The following is a 15,005-nucleotide window of genomic DNA, read 5'->3' as shown; positions in this document are numbered from 1 at the left end:
AGAGAACGCAGGAATCCGTTCACATAGTGGTCGATGGTAGACTAACAACCAGCTTCAAGCTGTGAGTGGTGTTGAGTGCAGTGACAAACTAACCAAAACTAACTCGTATACTTATAAGTTATGTTATAACCCTATTATTAAATCAATTATTTTCATTTATTTATTCAGCAGAGGGCTTGTGATCCAATTATGTTATGTATGATTGTAGGTTAAAGTTAAGGGATAGCGAGCAAAAAGTCAGGTAGAAAGTAAGCTCTGAGCCTTGATGGGTGGCGGGGAGTACAACAGTTTCCCCCCATTACTATGTTAACCCCTTTTCCACTGTCCAAGTGGCGGATCTGTGTTTAGGCAACGTCCAGGGTCACTATGGGAAATTGGAGTGTTTAATCTTTGAAGAGTATGCTAAGATATAAGGTAAATTTTGTAAGGTAGCCAGCCAATAGCCACACTGCCCCATATACAGTATCTACACTTGTTGCAGGTTTGCAGCATCTGACAGTGACTAAAATGGTCAATTACTTGTTTATTTTTATACCCTGTCTAATGCCCCTTTGAATAAGATAGATGCACATATGTGGAGAGATGAATAACATACTTGCACCTGCTTTTATATACTAAATATTTAATATCTGAACAAATTTGGACGAGATAAAAAAAAATCATAAAAAAACAAAATCTTTTATATAAAAAAAAAAAAAAAACGAGGGTAATTTTTATTTTGCATTTATAGCTGTGACCATATACGCACACACACACCCAACTCCCCGCCCACGAGAATTGGAGTAACTATTTCAGCCCTAGGCGGGATTCGAACCCGGACCGCCGTAGTAGCTGCCGGGAACGCTACCATTGCGCCGTTGAGTCGTGCATGTGTGTGTGATTCATCATGGTCTTGGATCACGTGTTGGACTCGTGATCGACATTTATTAACCTTTGGATGAGAGCTCGTATGGCCGATCTATGGGTAATGCTCTGACCTTATACGTACACACACACACCCAACAATCCGCCCACGAGAGTTGGAGGAACGACTCGCAGCGCAGCGATACTGAAATTATTTCAGCCCTGGGCGGGATTGGAACTCGGACCACCGTAATAGTTGCCGGGAACGCTACCACTGCGACGTCGAGTCATATGTGTGTGTGTTTGATTCACCATGGTCTTGGATCACGTGTTGGACTTGTGATCGACAGATATTAACCTCCCGGATGAGAGCTCAGAGCTCGTATGATTGATCTATGGATAATGCTGTGACCTTACAAGCACGCATACACCCAACTCCCCGCCCACGAGAGTTGGAGTAACGACTCGCGGTGCATCGATACTGAAATTATTCAGTGTGTGTGTGTGTGTGTGTGTGTGTTTATGTGTGCGTGTTTATATGTGTGTGTGTGTTTATGTGTGTGTATGTGGGGCCAGTGTCAAGTTTCTCCAAAGTCCAAATATATAAGCTTACGCTAGCTTTCATCCGTTTTCTTTTACACAAGGAGAACTGGTGGTGTCCTGAAAATAAAATCTCGCTGAACATAGGCAGCAGGTTTTACCCTTCTTTCCGAATATATTTATGGGGACCGTTGTAAGCTACCACAGGGCCACGGGTATCCTTTAAGAGATATTTGGGGCAAAAATCGAGTTTTGTCATTCTGTTTGCGAAATTCGACTTCTTTGCGTCTTTTTTTTTTCACTTGTATCCTTTCGCCCAAGCCTCAGCTATATGTAAATTTACTTTTCCACAGTAGATTATATTTTAGCGCACTAACAGAAGTACCACCCCTTTGGAGAAAGTCCTTACCTTACGGTGAAAAGGGGATATAATAACTCCTTTATCATGGTCATATTTTATTACTATTTTACACCCTGTATGATACTTAAATTTCCTCTAAAAACTTCAGCCTGAAAAACATGTCGAGGAGGCAGTGGAGGTACCGATCATGGTGGGTGGATAAATTGTTTGCAGAGAGAGGGCGTGGCTTCAGCCCAGATATTTACATCTACTTTTATTCTTATGCAAACTTCTGTGAAGTCGAATATACAATATAAAGATGTGGTATCGATGCAAATAGTCTAAAGGTTCATTCATAATATCTGCTCCGCCCGGGTGATCGGTAGAGTCTGACTTACTAGGGGAGACGGAGAACAGGTATGAACAAGCATGTTAGAGACATGAAATACGGTAGGATGGAGGAAAGGATCTTACTGTAATAAATTTTCAACTATAATATGGTTTAGTCGGGTATCAGATAAGAAAAATCATTAATCTTCTCGAAACGACAAGCAAATTACAGGTTTATTCCATTTCTATGGGTGATGGCTAGCCTAAAGCTTGGAGCATAAACTTAAAATTAATTATTTAAGGGAATGGAACGAACACGAAGGAGCCATAGGTGACCTATCGATACAAGCTTTTTTGAAGCACGTAACTATATGGGGCAACAAAAGTTTGAATATGCTAAGGAACATGGTACTGTAAATACCATATTGATACAATTGGATATTACAGAGCTAAGGTCACTCCTTAAGTCATAGTCTTTTATGACATTAATCTGTTTTCTTTCGTGCTTTTTCACCTCATATTTATCTAAGACTAATAAAAGACTAATCGAAAGTTGTTGATGGTCCTGATAAGTGGCCCGTTTCCTCTTTAACAGTTTTGTCACTTGCTTCTTCTTTATCAGATTTGTAACTTGCTTCCTCTTCATCAGTTTTGAAATTCTCATACTGCAGGCTGAGGTCCACGTATTTCACAGTTTTGTTCACCGGCATCAAAGGAGTAAACAAAGTGTAGTTGGAAGCGTGAACAGGGGTGATGGTTGCATTTTTTACTCGTCTATCACGAAGATATGTTTCATAGTATAGCGTAGCGTTGATGTTTGGGTTATCCAGGTAGTTTGGGTCAAACGTATCTATCTGAGGATCAGGAAGATATACAAGTAAGAAAAAAATAACAGATCAATCAACCAATATTTGCTCATTACTCACCCATGCAAACACATTTACCAATGGAAAAAATAGCATTTCCTTCGCAAGTTTGTGATATTTCTAGTTGTTTTTCACACCTCGTTTTAATTAGAGATTTGTTAAGTAACACTTGCCAAAATACTAACACTGACATTAAACATTTGGGTAAAAGTGTAGATACCATGATATTCGAGAACTAACAAGAAATTCAGCAACGTTAGAACCGAAAACATGTATGCACATGTTTCCAGGAGGAATTGTACTTGTTTTGAATAGTTTTCTGCAAATTTTATATTTGTTCAAAATCAAAGAAATCTTATTATATAACTTTTTCATCTCTGCTATGGACGTAAACACATCCTTACATACATGCAGACCTACAAGCTACACATACACATTGTCACACCCATGTAGAGGGGACTGATGTATAAAGAAAAAACTGCTGGAAAGAAAAATCATGTTACCCCATCTAAAATTTAAATTCTGATAGTCTTATAATTTTCGTATTTCGGGAATTGTAATTATTGCCCTCACAGGAGTAAGATAATTTTCGCTCCCAGCAAAGAGAGATCGTTATGTCATACCCTCTTGTATTTTTCACCTTGCACGGTGAGATCGCTATGTCATACTCACCCTCTTGCACTTTTCACTTTCATTTCTCGTACAAATGTGGCAGTATTCTTTTTTTCCCCTACCACAGGGGACAGAGGCAAAAATGGAAATATATAATTCTCTCTTTTTTCATGAGGGTACAGAGAGGGAGATCGCCGATGAAGTGAACCGGCCTTGCAGTAGATGTGCTGTGTCTTGCTGCATTGCTTCTGACCCAAGGCAGTGGTAAAGATACAGGGATGACCCGTCATCAATGAGGAGCTAAATTGAGAAGGAAGAAAGGGAAGTGGATGGGAGTAGAATGCGTGGGAGTGGGTAGCCTTTTGGCTCCCTCGTGAGAGGGAAAAAGCCCTTGGTATATAGATAGATTGTAACAAGCCGTATGATAGTTATCAATGTTAGGAATATATTTTTCATAATTGGCATTTAAGAGGTCAGTACTGCCATGTATTCGGTTGTGGGCCAATACTTCTTATTTATTATGAAAATGTAACAAAACCCAAACTCAACTCTTTCTGAGAGGGTGTACTAAGACTATTCTCTCGGAAAAATGAAATCGTAATTAAAGAAACGGGAGAACCCAGGACGATAGAGCGCGATTCCCTACAGATTCTCCCATTAAGATCCCGGCCTTTACCATAACTGGTCGCCTCCTGTTCCGGTCTATAACTCAGCAGTAGCTGCTCGTTCTTGCCCAAGTTCCGGTAGTGATTTGTTCCTATTCACTTCCCCAGGTTTTGTTCATTCTTTCCTACAACCCGGACAGCTGTCCCTACATTCTGAAGAGACTCGGTTCTTCCAGTTTATCACGACCCACCTATGAGCTAGGCTGATCGCTTCACGAAAAAAAAGTAGAAGCCGTACGCAGCTCAGAAGAGTGACAGAGTTCAGGCAAGATAATTAAATTTTTCATTAAAATGAATTATTATTTACAATACTAAAAATAGACACAAACAACATAAATGGACATAGAATAAGAAAAATAGCAATATACATAAAACCATATCAAAATTTAAATGCATATATGTTACATGAATTATAGATGGGTATTGAATCAGTTACCAGGTAGAGTAGCTGGGTGTGCGCTTGTATACAGCACGTAAGAACAGGTGGGCGAAATGAAGTATTGATTATGGCATAGACGAGTCTTCATTATGGTTGCTAGAATTCGCACCAACAAAAAGTTGTCTGGTCCGATCTTCAAGTCTCGGAAACACATGTATTGTTTGAGGAGAGGATCATGCACGATAACTTCTGGTAGGGGAATCTTCTGTTAGTCGGGAACACGTAAGAGATTTGTTGATGTTTCGTAGTCGAGAAATAACAGAGAGAGGGAGTGTGTAGAGCCGTACTTATCTTTAGTCTAGCAGCAGTCTAGAGATATCCGAGACAATTCGAAGCAAAAAGAAGACTTTGCACTTTGCGTGGAGATTGTCAATTCACGGGTTCGATACTTGAGGCCTAAAGGACTTGTTTAGTTCAGTTGTCGAAGTCGACGAACGTAGACTTTTTCTACGTAGATTCAGATGACCCGTGGGCGTCTGCTTCTTTTCTTGTTTTCTCTCTTCTCTGCCATCGCTCTCCGCTTGGATCTCCGTTCGGTGTCTCTCGGGTTCTCTATGTTCTCTCTGTAATCGCTCTCTGCTTCACCTCACACAGCCTGGTAATTGGTGATTACGTTTTCTGGATGCCGAACCGTATCTAAAGTAGGTAGTTTAGCCACTTCCAACCAATTAGAAAGAACATGCTCTCGTACCAAATTATGCAAAGTTTTTATGAACTTTGCTTTATCTGACTAAACGTATTAGAAGCGCCCCCCAACAGACTGGTATTGTGTAATTTTACTTTATAACATACATATTATGAAATACATTTATAACATACATTAATGATAATACAATATACATCATATTCACGCAAAACGTGCCTATATATAAATCAAATCAGCCATCCTGAGTCCACTGCTAAACAAAGGCCTCCTTCATAGCATTCTATGATTCTCACGATCGCGGCATCCTCCTCCACGTCACTCCTGCAAACTTCTCAATCTCGTCTCTCCACCTTCTGTCTGGTCTCCCTCTTCCACGCTTCCCATCTCGTGGTGTCCACTCAGTAACACACTTGCTCCATCGCTCATCAGTCGTTCGCACTAACTTACCTGCCCAATTCCACTTCCTCTCTTTTACTGCTTCCACAGTATCTTTCACTCTAATTTGCTCTGTCGCCCAACTTGCTCTCTTTCGGTCTCTCAGCGTTATTCCCATCATTGATATCTCCATTCTCCTCTGTGCTGTCCTTAGTTTTGTTTCCATTGCCTTCGTTAGTTTCCAAGTCTCACACCCGTAGATTATTGCTGGTAGAATGCATTGATTATAAACCTACGTTTCAAAAATAAAGGCAGAGAGCCTTTCAGGATCTTATTATACTTACCAAACACTTTCCAACCAATTGTAATGCGTCTTTTTATTTCATTATCATGATCTTTCGTCACTTTCACCATCTGGCCTAAATGATTATACTCTTCAATTTCCTCAAGACTCTCATCATCAATTACAATCTCTTCACTTTGAACTTTCGTGTTGAACACTACTTTGGTTTTACTTTTATTCATTTTTAAACCTACTTTGATACTTTCCTTGTTTAGATCACTCAACATATCTTGCAAGTCTTCTGCTTTTTCTAAAATAAGAATAATGCCATCCGCAAATATTAGGTGGTTCAAATATTCGCCATTAATCTTTAAACCTTTCTTTTCCCAACTCAATCTTCTGAAAATATCATCCAAGCAAGCTGTAAATAGTTTCGGTGCCATACTCCTTTCTCGATCTTGATCTTTTCTGTATCTTTATGTAGTCGAATTATAGCGGTACCTTTCGCATAAATCTTTTCTAAAACTTTTATGATCTGTTCGTTTGTACCCTGCTTGCGTAGCGAGATTAGTACGAGTATTGCTGTTTGTTCTACTGAGTCAAAGGCCTTTTCGTAATCTACAAAAGCTAAACACAGACGTATATTTTATTATGTCGTTTTCTAGATTAGTTGGTTTATCGCCTGCAAATGGTCTAGGGTCAAATATCCACTCCTAAAGCCTGCCTGTTCTCTCGGTTGTTTTCCATCTAAAACTTGACATAGTCTATTTGTAAGGATCTTGGAGAATACTTTATATATATTTGATAGCAAGCTAATTGGTCAATAGTTACTAAGGTCCTTCTGGTCTCCTTTTTTATGAAGTAAAATCCCTATAGCATTGCACCACGCATCAGGAACGCTTTCTTGACGTAAGCACTGGATATATGACTCAGCTAATTTAATATGAACTAATTTCCCTGCGTCTTCAACAGATCTATCGATATACCATCTTCCCCAGATGTTTTTCCTCGTTTCAAAGTTTTTAGAGCAAATTCTACTTCTTCCTTTGTAATCTCTGGTACACTACTAACGTCTACACATGAATTTACTGATTCAACTACGGTCTTCGACGAGTAAAGCTCTTGGTAAAATTCTTCTACTCTTCTTACCATTTTGTCTCTACATTTAATTATTTCTCAATTTCTATCTTTCAGACATAACGTTTGCTGTCTTCCTAAAGCATGTTTGCGCTCGGTCACTTTAACACTTTTACCCTTCCGAATAGTTTCCTCTATTTCATCCATGTTTCTCTTTCTTTTCTCTAATCTCTGCCTTTTGTTGATAAGCTTGTTTAGTTCTACTCTTTCTATTTCGTCTCTCCTGCTTTTAATCTGCATGGTCCTTCTTCTTTTAATTAGGTCATTTGTAGCTTGGGAGTATTTGTTTTCTCTTATGTTTTTTGTACTTCCTACTTTCTCTGTCGATTCCCTAATGATATTCACTAAATTCAAATTAATATCTTCCACGGTGTCCTCATTAGTTCTTAGAGCTTCGAATCTATTTTTAATTTCTAACTGAAATTTCTTGTTATCATTAACCTTTGCAAGGCTTACTTTCTTTCTTTTCTCTGAAATTGAATTTAACTGTGCAACCTACGATTCTATGGTCACTACCTATGTTGACTTTATTTATCACCGTAACATTGTTAACGCTTTTGCTCTCATCTCCTAATATGAAGTCTAGTTCGTTCTTTGTTATTCCATTTGGACTTCTCCACGTCCATTTACGACCTACACGCTTTTAGAAGAAAGTGTTCATTATCCTCCTGTTGTAGTTATCTGCAAAATTTACTAACATCTCGCCTCTGTCATTTCTTTCACCTACTCCAAACTTACCAATGCACGTCTCATCGCCCATCTTCTTCCCCACTTTAGCATTAAAGTCACCTATTACCAACGTGTACTTACTTTTTCTTGACCCATTACCTGACTTAAATCATCATAGAACGACTTAATTTCATCGTCTAAAGTCTGTGAAGTTGGTGCATAAACCTGAACCATTTTTAGAGTGTACCTTTTACACAACCTAATCACAATCCAAGCTACCCTGTCTGACAAACTACTGAATTTGACTACGTTACCAGCAACCTCTCGGTTTATCAAGAATCCTACTCCACTAGATCTTTCTTTTCCCTTACCTCTAGTTCTTCCATTAAACTCTCCAGCCTGTGATCTTCTGAGAGTCTTCTTACGTTGTAAGTATAGATCTTCATTTTCTTCATGTTGTTTAATGTCCAAGACTTGGATCTGCTTGGACAGTGGTTACTCACAGTTGGTGGCACACTGCCCGTAAGTACGCGAGGCAATGCGGTTGAACCTTTAGGAGACGATGATCCAACAGGAATGCCCGGTTTTGTTTTGGTTGTGGATGTTCATATTGGCTATGAAGGGGGGTTGGCAGTAATCTCACCTCCGTGCCAACTGGTTTCTGGTGAGATATTTCTCTGGTGTTACCTTATTCATTATATTCGGTGAAGCCCTATATCCATAGGGTGCCCAATGGTCCTCGCCGTCATTATGACGGTACCCCATATATCTATGAGGAGTTTCCCTGTTCGCCATCAGGGACGTGCCAGTTTGGAGTGGGTCCTACGACTGTGCATGTGAGCTGCTCTTTGTCTGATGTTTCTTACAAAATCTGTTCGATATGGGTGACCCTGCAGAGATTTTGTCTCTATCGACATAGCTCTTGTAGTCATTAAGATTCTCAAGCCTATCCACCACATCAAGGTGTCAACTCTCGGATAGGATATATATATATATATATATATATATATATATATATATATATATATATATATATATATATATACATATATATTATATATATATGAGACTTTATTCACGCCAAGGACGTGACACAACACAACCACAGGATTCTATCCACGCTAAGGACGTGACACAGTTGGAGACTATCATCCGGTTTCCTGCTGTAACCATAACCGTAACTCTACTTTTCCTGAGTGCAAGTCATCATTGTCACATAGCTGTAAGGAACCCGCCGACGTCTTTTATTCCCTACCCTCAGCTTTGAGCACCCGCTATGTTGGGTATCCATTGTCATAGTCTTCATGTATTTTTGAGGACATATGCCGAGGAATCAGGACATTCCAATAGCGACGATTGTGAACCAACAACCTTCCAGGACCGCCTCGAAAGGGGATGAAACAATCATCTTCAACTCTTCTGGTCTAAAGATGCTTATGGGAGATTGCCCAGGATCATCCTGAAGACAACACCCGCTGCCCCCACTGTGACTTACGAGAAGTGACCACCCTGCATCGCTACATCGTAGAATGTCCGGCGACAGCTTTCCTGCGGAGAGGACTGTCGATCAAAACGGAGAACTATGTCCAACGACTCTCCAGCCACTGCAGTACCTACATTCTAACCCAATTTGTTCCCTTCCTCCCTCCCCTATAGACTCACGCTATTGACTCACCTTGTCATTCATGGATGACACTATGTCTGAGTTCTTTTTCCCTTTCTGCTGCCACCACTCTAGATGACTCACTTAGCAGGTTTTCCTCCTGACTCACACACCTGAGCCGTCTATTAATAACTTTCCAAGGACAATCTCTCATATATCGTGCAGCCCGTAATCTACGGGAAAAAGTTGGTGACTTGGCGGGCGTGAATCCAGACTGTTCAGGTTCCTGGACTTTTTTTTTTTTTTTTTTTTTTTTTTTTTTTTTTTTTTTTTTTTTTTTTTTTTTTTTTTTTTTTTTTTTTTTTTTTTTTTTTTTTTTTTTTTTTTTTTTTTTTTACAGATTGGAGCAAATCGGTTCCGGCAACAGGGAGGCGAGCACATTTCCCAGCACGCTGAGCAATATATTACCGCAATAATTGTTGCACTTCTTGTCGGCCACCTTTCCTCTTTCAGATAGGAACGGCCCGTCTTCTTTTCCAGTCAGAAACAGACAGCACTGCCTGCAACCCACAGATCATGGCCTCACCTCTGTTAGCTAGAGGGCTAAGAGCTGTCACCCCTCCTTGGGCCAAATTGAATGTAGGCATACTGTACATCTAGCAAAGAGATGTCGGACGCAGTTTTTAAGAACAATAGGGATTCCAACCGGATCGTGTTTTAATTATTTCTTTTTCTTGTTCCTTAAAACCAAGTAGAAATTTGAGTAGAAGGCATTAGCAAGAGGGATCAGGATTCAGTAACTCGGTTTTTCAAGAAAGAGGCTGCCTGCCGTCATTGCAAAATAGAAGTATAAACAAGGTAGTAAATTTTTTAGAAGTGCCAGAGATTGCGTAAGGAATTAGAAGAGGAAAGGCTGACATATCTAATGATGTTAACATATTTGGCTTTTTTTTTTCATTCTAGGCAGAAATCATCAGAAGGGTACGGTACTCTTTGTAAGAACTGTCGTTATCTTGGACAGCGTGAGAACAAGCATAGTTAAACCAGGGTTTAACTACACTTAGGTATCGTTCCACGGAAATTAAAAGAAATATAGCCTCATAGATTCCCTGTCAACGTCGCTAAAATGCTATACAGCATCTGCACGTGCGGAAATATTGGGCAATGGTGAAACGATAGATGTAATGGAAATGAGGTTTTGATCGGAGGCATCTAGCGTAGGGAAAAAGTTTGACAGACTTAAAATGGATGAGAAGTGAGGAAGAGATCAATATTGGATCTGTCTCCAAATTAGGTATGGATAAGGGCAGGGTGCTGAACTAGCTGTTCCAGGAAATAAAAGATTAATTAATAAGGAGAGTACTGGTGGTTGTTATATATGAACATACTCACCATCGAGCTGGTTTCAATGAGCAAAGTTTCATTTCGAAACCCTAATTCGATCCAAAGCTGACCGAAATGGAATTTCTCCAGCACTGCATTCAGGGTCAGATGAGTTTTAAAAAGTCGCCCCTCGTACGATGTGGCGATCGGAAAGAGGAGGAAATAGGAGTAGGAAATAGCAGCCGCAGGCAAAAGCAGGATCAGGACATCTTTGGGATGACGTGACGCCGGAAGGTACGCCGCTGCCGTTTCGCATGCAAAATTGACCACAACGCCTGTCGAGAATAAAAACGAAAATTGATCATATGAAAAAGAACTTGTAGCTAGACGATGAATGAAATAGGTTGTATTTCATCTCTAGAAACACCATCTTACTTCCTTTTCCCAAACTACAGACATTCACAAAACAAAATTTGACAAAGTTATTGCGATCTTTGAAAAAAGAATGATCAAGATGATAAACTCACCAGTTATCATGCAGGAAAACAGGTAAGACGGGCAGTAATGATGGTAATAGAGAATTCTACTCATGAAGAAGAACGGCAGGTAGTGCATGGCCCAACACAGCAGCAACCAGCCGCAGCTCTCAAGTGCACAGCGACGTCTCTCTAGATGTACCATAGACATATGAGAAGGTATATCACACACATACACACACACACACACACACACACACACACACACACACACACACACACACACACACACACACACACACACACACACACACACACACACACACACACACACACACACACACACACACACACACACACACACACACACACACACACACACACACACACACACACACACACACACACACACACACACACACACACACACACACACATACACACACACATACACAATGAAAAATATATACTAGTTATAGAAATGAATATGTACAAGTGTGCAGAGAAAAAAAGAAAAAACGAAAAAGATGTCATAGAAAAATGTAAAGACCAACCAAAACTATTTTACAGATTTGTAAATAACAAAGTGAAAACAAACAAGATTTAGAGAAACTACGACAAGGAGGAGTTGTATACACAGGGGAAATAGAAAAGGTAGAAATTATGAACAAGCATTTTAAATCAGTGTTTACAAGGGAGAACATACAACCTAGTGATATCGAATGGGAGGAGAAAGTCCCCCCTATGAAAGAAATAGAAGTAACAAGGAATGAAATAATGAAACACTTGAGTAATCTTGATGTCAGAAAATCGCATGGACCAGCTGAAATAGCAAACTGGATTTTGAGAGAATGCAGGAATGAACTGGCAGACAAAATACACAGCCTAATGAACAGTTCATTGAAAGAAGGAAAAATTCCAAAAGATTGGAAAAGAGCAAATATAGTATCTATATATAAAGTGGGAAACAAAGAAGACCCAACAAACTATAGACCAGTCTCTCTAACAAGCACGATAGCAAAAATTTCTGAAAGAATTATCAAAAGTAGATGGGTAAGGTATTTAGAAAAAAAAAAAAGTACTAAATCCAAGGCAATTTGGATTCAGACAAGGACGATCATGCGTCACAAACTTAATATGTTTCTATTCGAGGCTAATAGATATAATACAAGAAAGAGATCGATGGGCTGATTGTGCATTTCTAGACCTGAAAAAAGCTTTTGACAAGGTGCCACATAAGAAGTTGCTTAATAAATTAGAAACTACAGGAGGAATACAGGGCAAACTGCTGAAATGGATGGCAGACTTTTTGCAATATAGGAAAATGAGAGTGGTGATAAGATACAAGCACTATAATTGGGATGAAGTGATAAGTGGTGTTCCACAAGGAACAGTTCTGGCCCCAATAATGTTAGCTATATATATTAATGATATGGATGAAGGTATTGAAAGTTATATTAGCTTCTTTGCAGATGATGCAAAACTGTTGAAAAAGTGAACACTGAAGAAGATTGTGAGTCACTACAGAGTGATCTCAATAAAGTATGGGAATGGAGTAGGAAGTGGGAGATGGAGTTCAATACTAAGAAGTGTAGTATAATGGTATTTGGAAAATGCAAAAAAAAGAATAGTAGGATCATATAAATTAGAAGAAGAAGGAATAAAAAAAAGTAAAAAATGAGAAGGACCTGGGAGTCATTATTATGAATAATATGTCACCTGAGAAACATATAAACAAGATTTTTGGAGAAACTTATAATCTAATAAGAACAATCAAAGTGGCATTTACATACCTGGATGAAGAAATGGTGAAGAAAATACTAATCACTTTGATAAGACCAAGATTGGAATATGCAGCAACGATGTGGTCACCAAGTACAAAAAAAATGTATAACAAAACTTGAAAGAATACAAAGAGCAATTACAAAATTGGCACCAACACTCTCAAAACTATCATATGAAGAGAGACTAGCAAAACTTGAGCTACAGACATTAGAGCAAAGAAGAGAGAGAGGAGATTTGATAACTATTTATAGAATCATGAAAGGCATAGAAACTATTGATAGAGAGGATCTAATAAAATGGGATGATAGAAATACAAGAGGACACGGAAAGAAAATCAAGAAAGACAGTTATAGAAGAGATCTAAAAAAGAACAGCTTTCCTCACAGAGTAATAGACAGTTGGAACAAGTTAGATGAGAAAGTGGTGTGTGCAAAAACAATACATGAATTCAAAAATATTTTAGATAAAATGAGATATGAAGACGGGATACCACGAGCATAGCTGCCCTTCCCGTAAAATACAACTAGGTAAATACACACACGCTTCGTGTCGCTGTGGTTAGAGTTCTCGCTTGCCACTACGGCGGTCCGGTGTCACAGCCCACATTGTCCCCCTGCCCAGAGTTCCCCCCCCGGAAGAATTAGGCTAGGATATTTTGCCCCCGGGGGAATTATAGACAGACTGGTCCATTTCTTCCCCCTTCAGTCTAGAATGTCCCCCCTAAGAAAATCAAGGATATAAGATACACACAATAGTTTGTATTGCTTTATTTTAACACATAAGGTGCCATGGTCATTATTTTAACACATAAGGTGCCATGTCTCAGTAGTACATCTACGTCTTCTGTCAGCATTACATACTCGAATGGTTGTCAGCAGTACATCTATGTCTTGTCTCAGTAGTACATATTCTAATGGTTCTCAGCAGTATATCTATTTCTTGTCTCAGCAGTACACATTGTAATTGTTCTCAGCAGTACATCCATGTCCTGTCTCAGCAGTACATACTCTAATGCTTCTCAGCATTACATACATGTCTTGTCGCAGCAGTACATAACGTAACGTAACGTAACCTAACCTAACCTAACCAACTGCTGCTTGTGAAGTTTATACAGATGGAGTAAGGGGGCAGTTTAGGCTGGAGGGGGGATAATTATCCTAGGATATTTCCTCCCCCTCGGAGAAACTATCCTAGGATACTTTGCCCGGTGGAGGAAATATCCTAGGATACTTTGCCCGGGGGAAGAAATATCCTAGGATACTTTGCCCCCGGGGGGAGAAATGAGCGGGGGGACTTTTAGACTGGTACACCGGGTTCGACTCCCGCCCAGGGCTGAAATAATTTCAGTATCGCTTCGCTGCGGGGCGTTACTCCAACTCTCGTGGGCAGGGAGTTGGGAATGTGTGTGCGTGTAAGGTCACAGTATTACCCATAGATCGGTCATACGAGCTCTGAGTTCTCATCCGGGAGGTTGATAACTGTCGATCACGAGTCCAACACGTGATCCAAGACCATGGTGGATGGTGGTGAATCACACACACACACAAGCACGCATGCAAGCGCTATCAAGCCTGCTACGTTTAAGGTCTTTGTTATGGCTAACACCAGATATTTTTATTCAGTAAGAAACCACTGAGTGGAAAAGGCTTATATTACCTCCCAATGAAACTGTCACTATTATCCGTATGTATCCATTATATACACTTTCACAGATGATGTGGTTCTAGCCTAATAACTCCAGAGGCTACTCTAAACTGAATAAAATCCAGTTTAGAGTAGGCGATGGGCGTAAATAGAGTGTATAAGAATCTTATTTTGTTTTAAGAATTGACACAGAACTTAAAAACACCCTTTTCACAAAATGAAAATACCCTATTACATCTGGTCATATTTAAGGTATTGTGAAGACTTGTAAACGTGGTTCTGATTCACATGTTTGAGGAAATATACATATATACATACATACACACATACATACATACATACATAAATACATACATACATACATACATACATACATACATACATACATACATACGCTCATACATATGTACGTACATACATACATACATA

The 15,005-nt window shown here is 39.5% G+C and overlaps 1 protein-coding gene across 1 annotated transcript in view; it reads right to left on the bottom strand.

Moving 5' to 3' along the window:
* Positions 1 to 2,595: 2,595 nt before the first annotated feature.
* Positions 2,596 to 15,005, bottom strand: part of LOC143040194 (protein O-mannosyl-transferase 2-like) — a 103,570-nt gene continuing 91,160 nt past the window's right edge. Inside the window, exons 20-22 of the mRNA XM_076210860.1 lie at positions 11,199 to 11,339; positions 10,741 to 11,006; positions 2,596 to 2,907 (exon numbers count right to left, since the gene is read on the bottom strand). Of these exons, the coding sequence (XP_076066975.1) occupies positions 2,596 to 2,907; positions 10,741 to 11,006; positions 11,199 to 11,339 (719 nt within the window). The remainder of the gene's footprint in view (positions 2,908 to 10,740; positions 11,007 to 11,198; positions 11,340 to 15,005) is intronic.

This window comes from Oratosquilla oratoria, chromosome 28 (genome assembly GCF_046742065.1).
Source record: "Oratosquilla oratoria isolate Oo_2021 chromosome 28, ASM4674206v1, whole genome shotgun sequence".
In the NCBI taxonomy this organism is placed as follows: Eukaryota; Metazoa; Arthropoda; class Malacostraca; order Stomatopoda; family Squillidae; genus Oratosquilla; species Oratosquilla oratoria.
The sequence above is the reverse complement of the archived record's forward strand: the minus strand, read 5'-3'. Positions and strand labels throughout refer to the sequence as shown.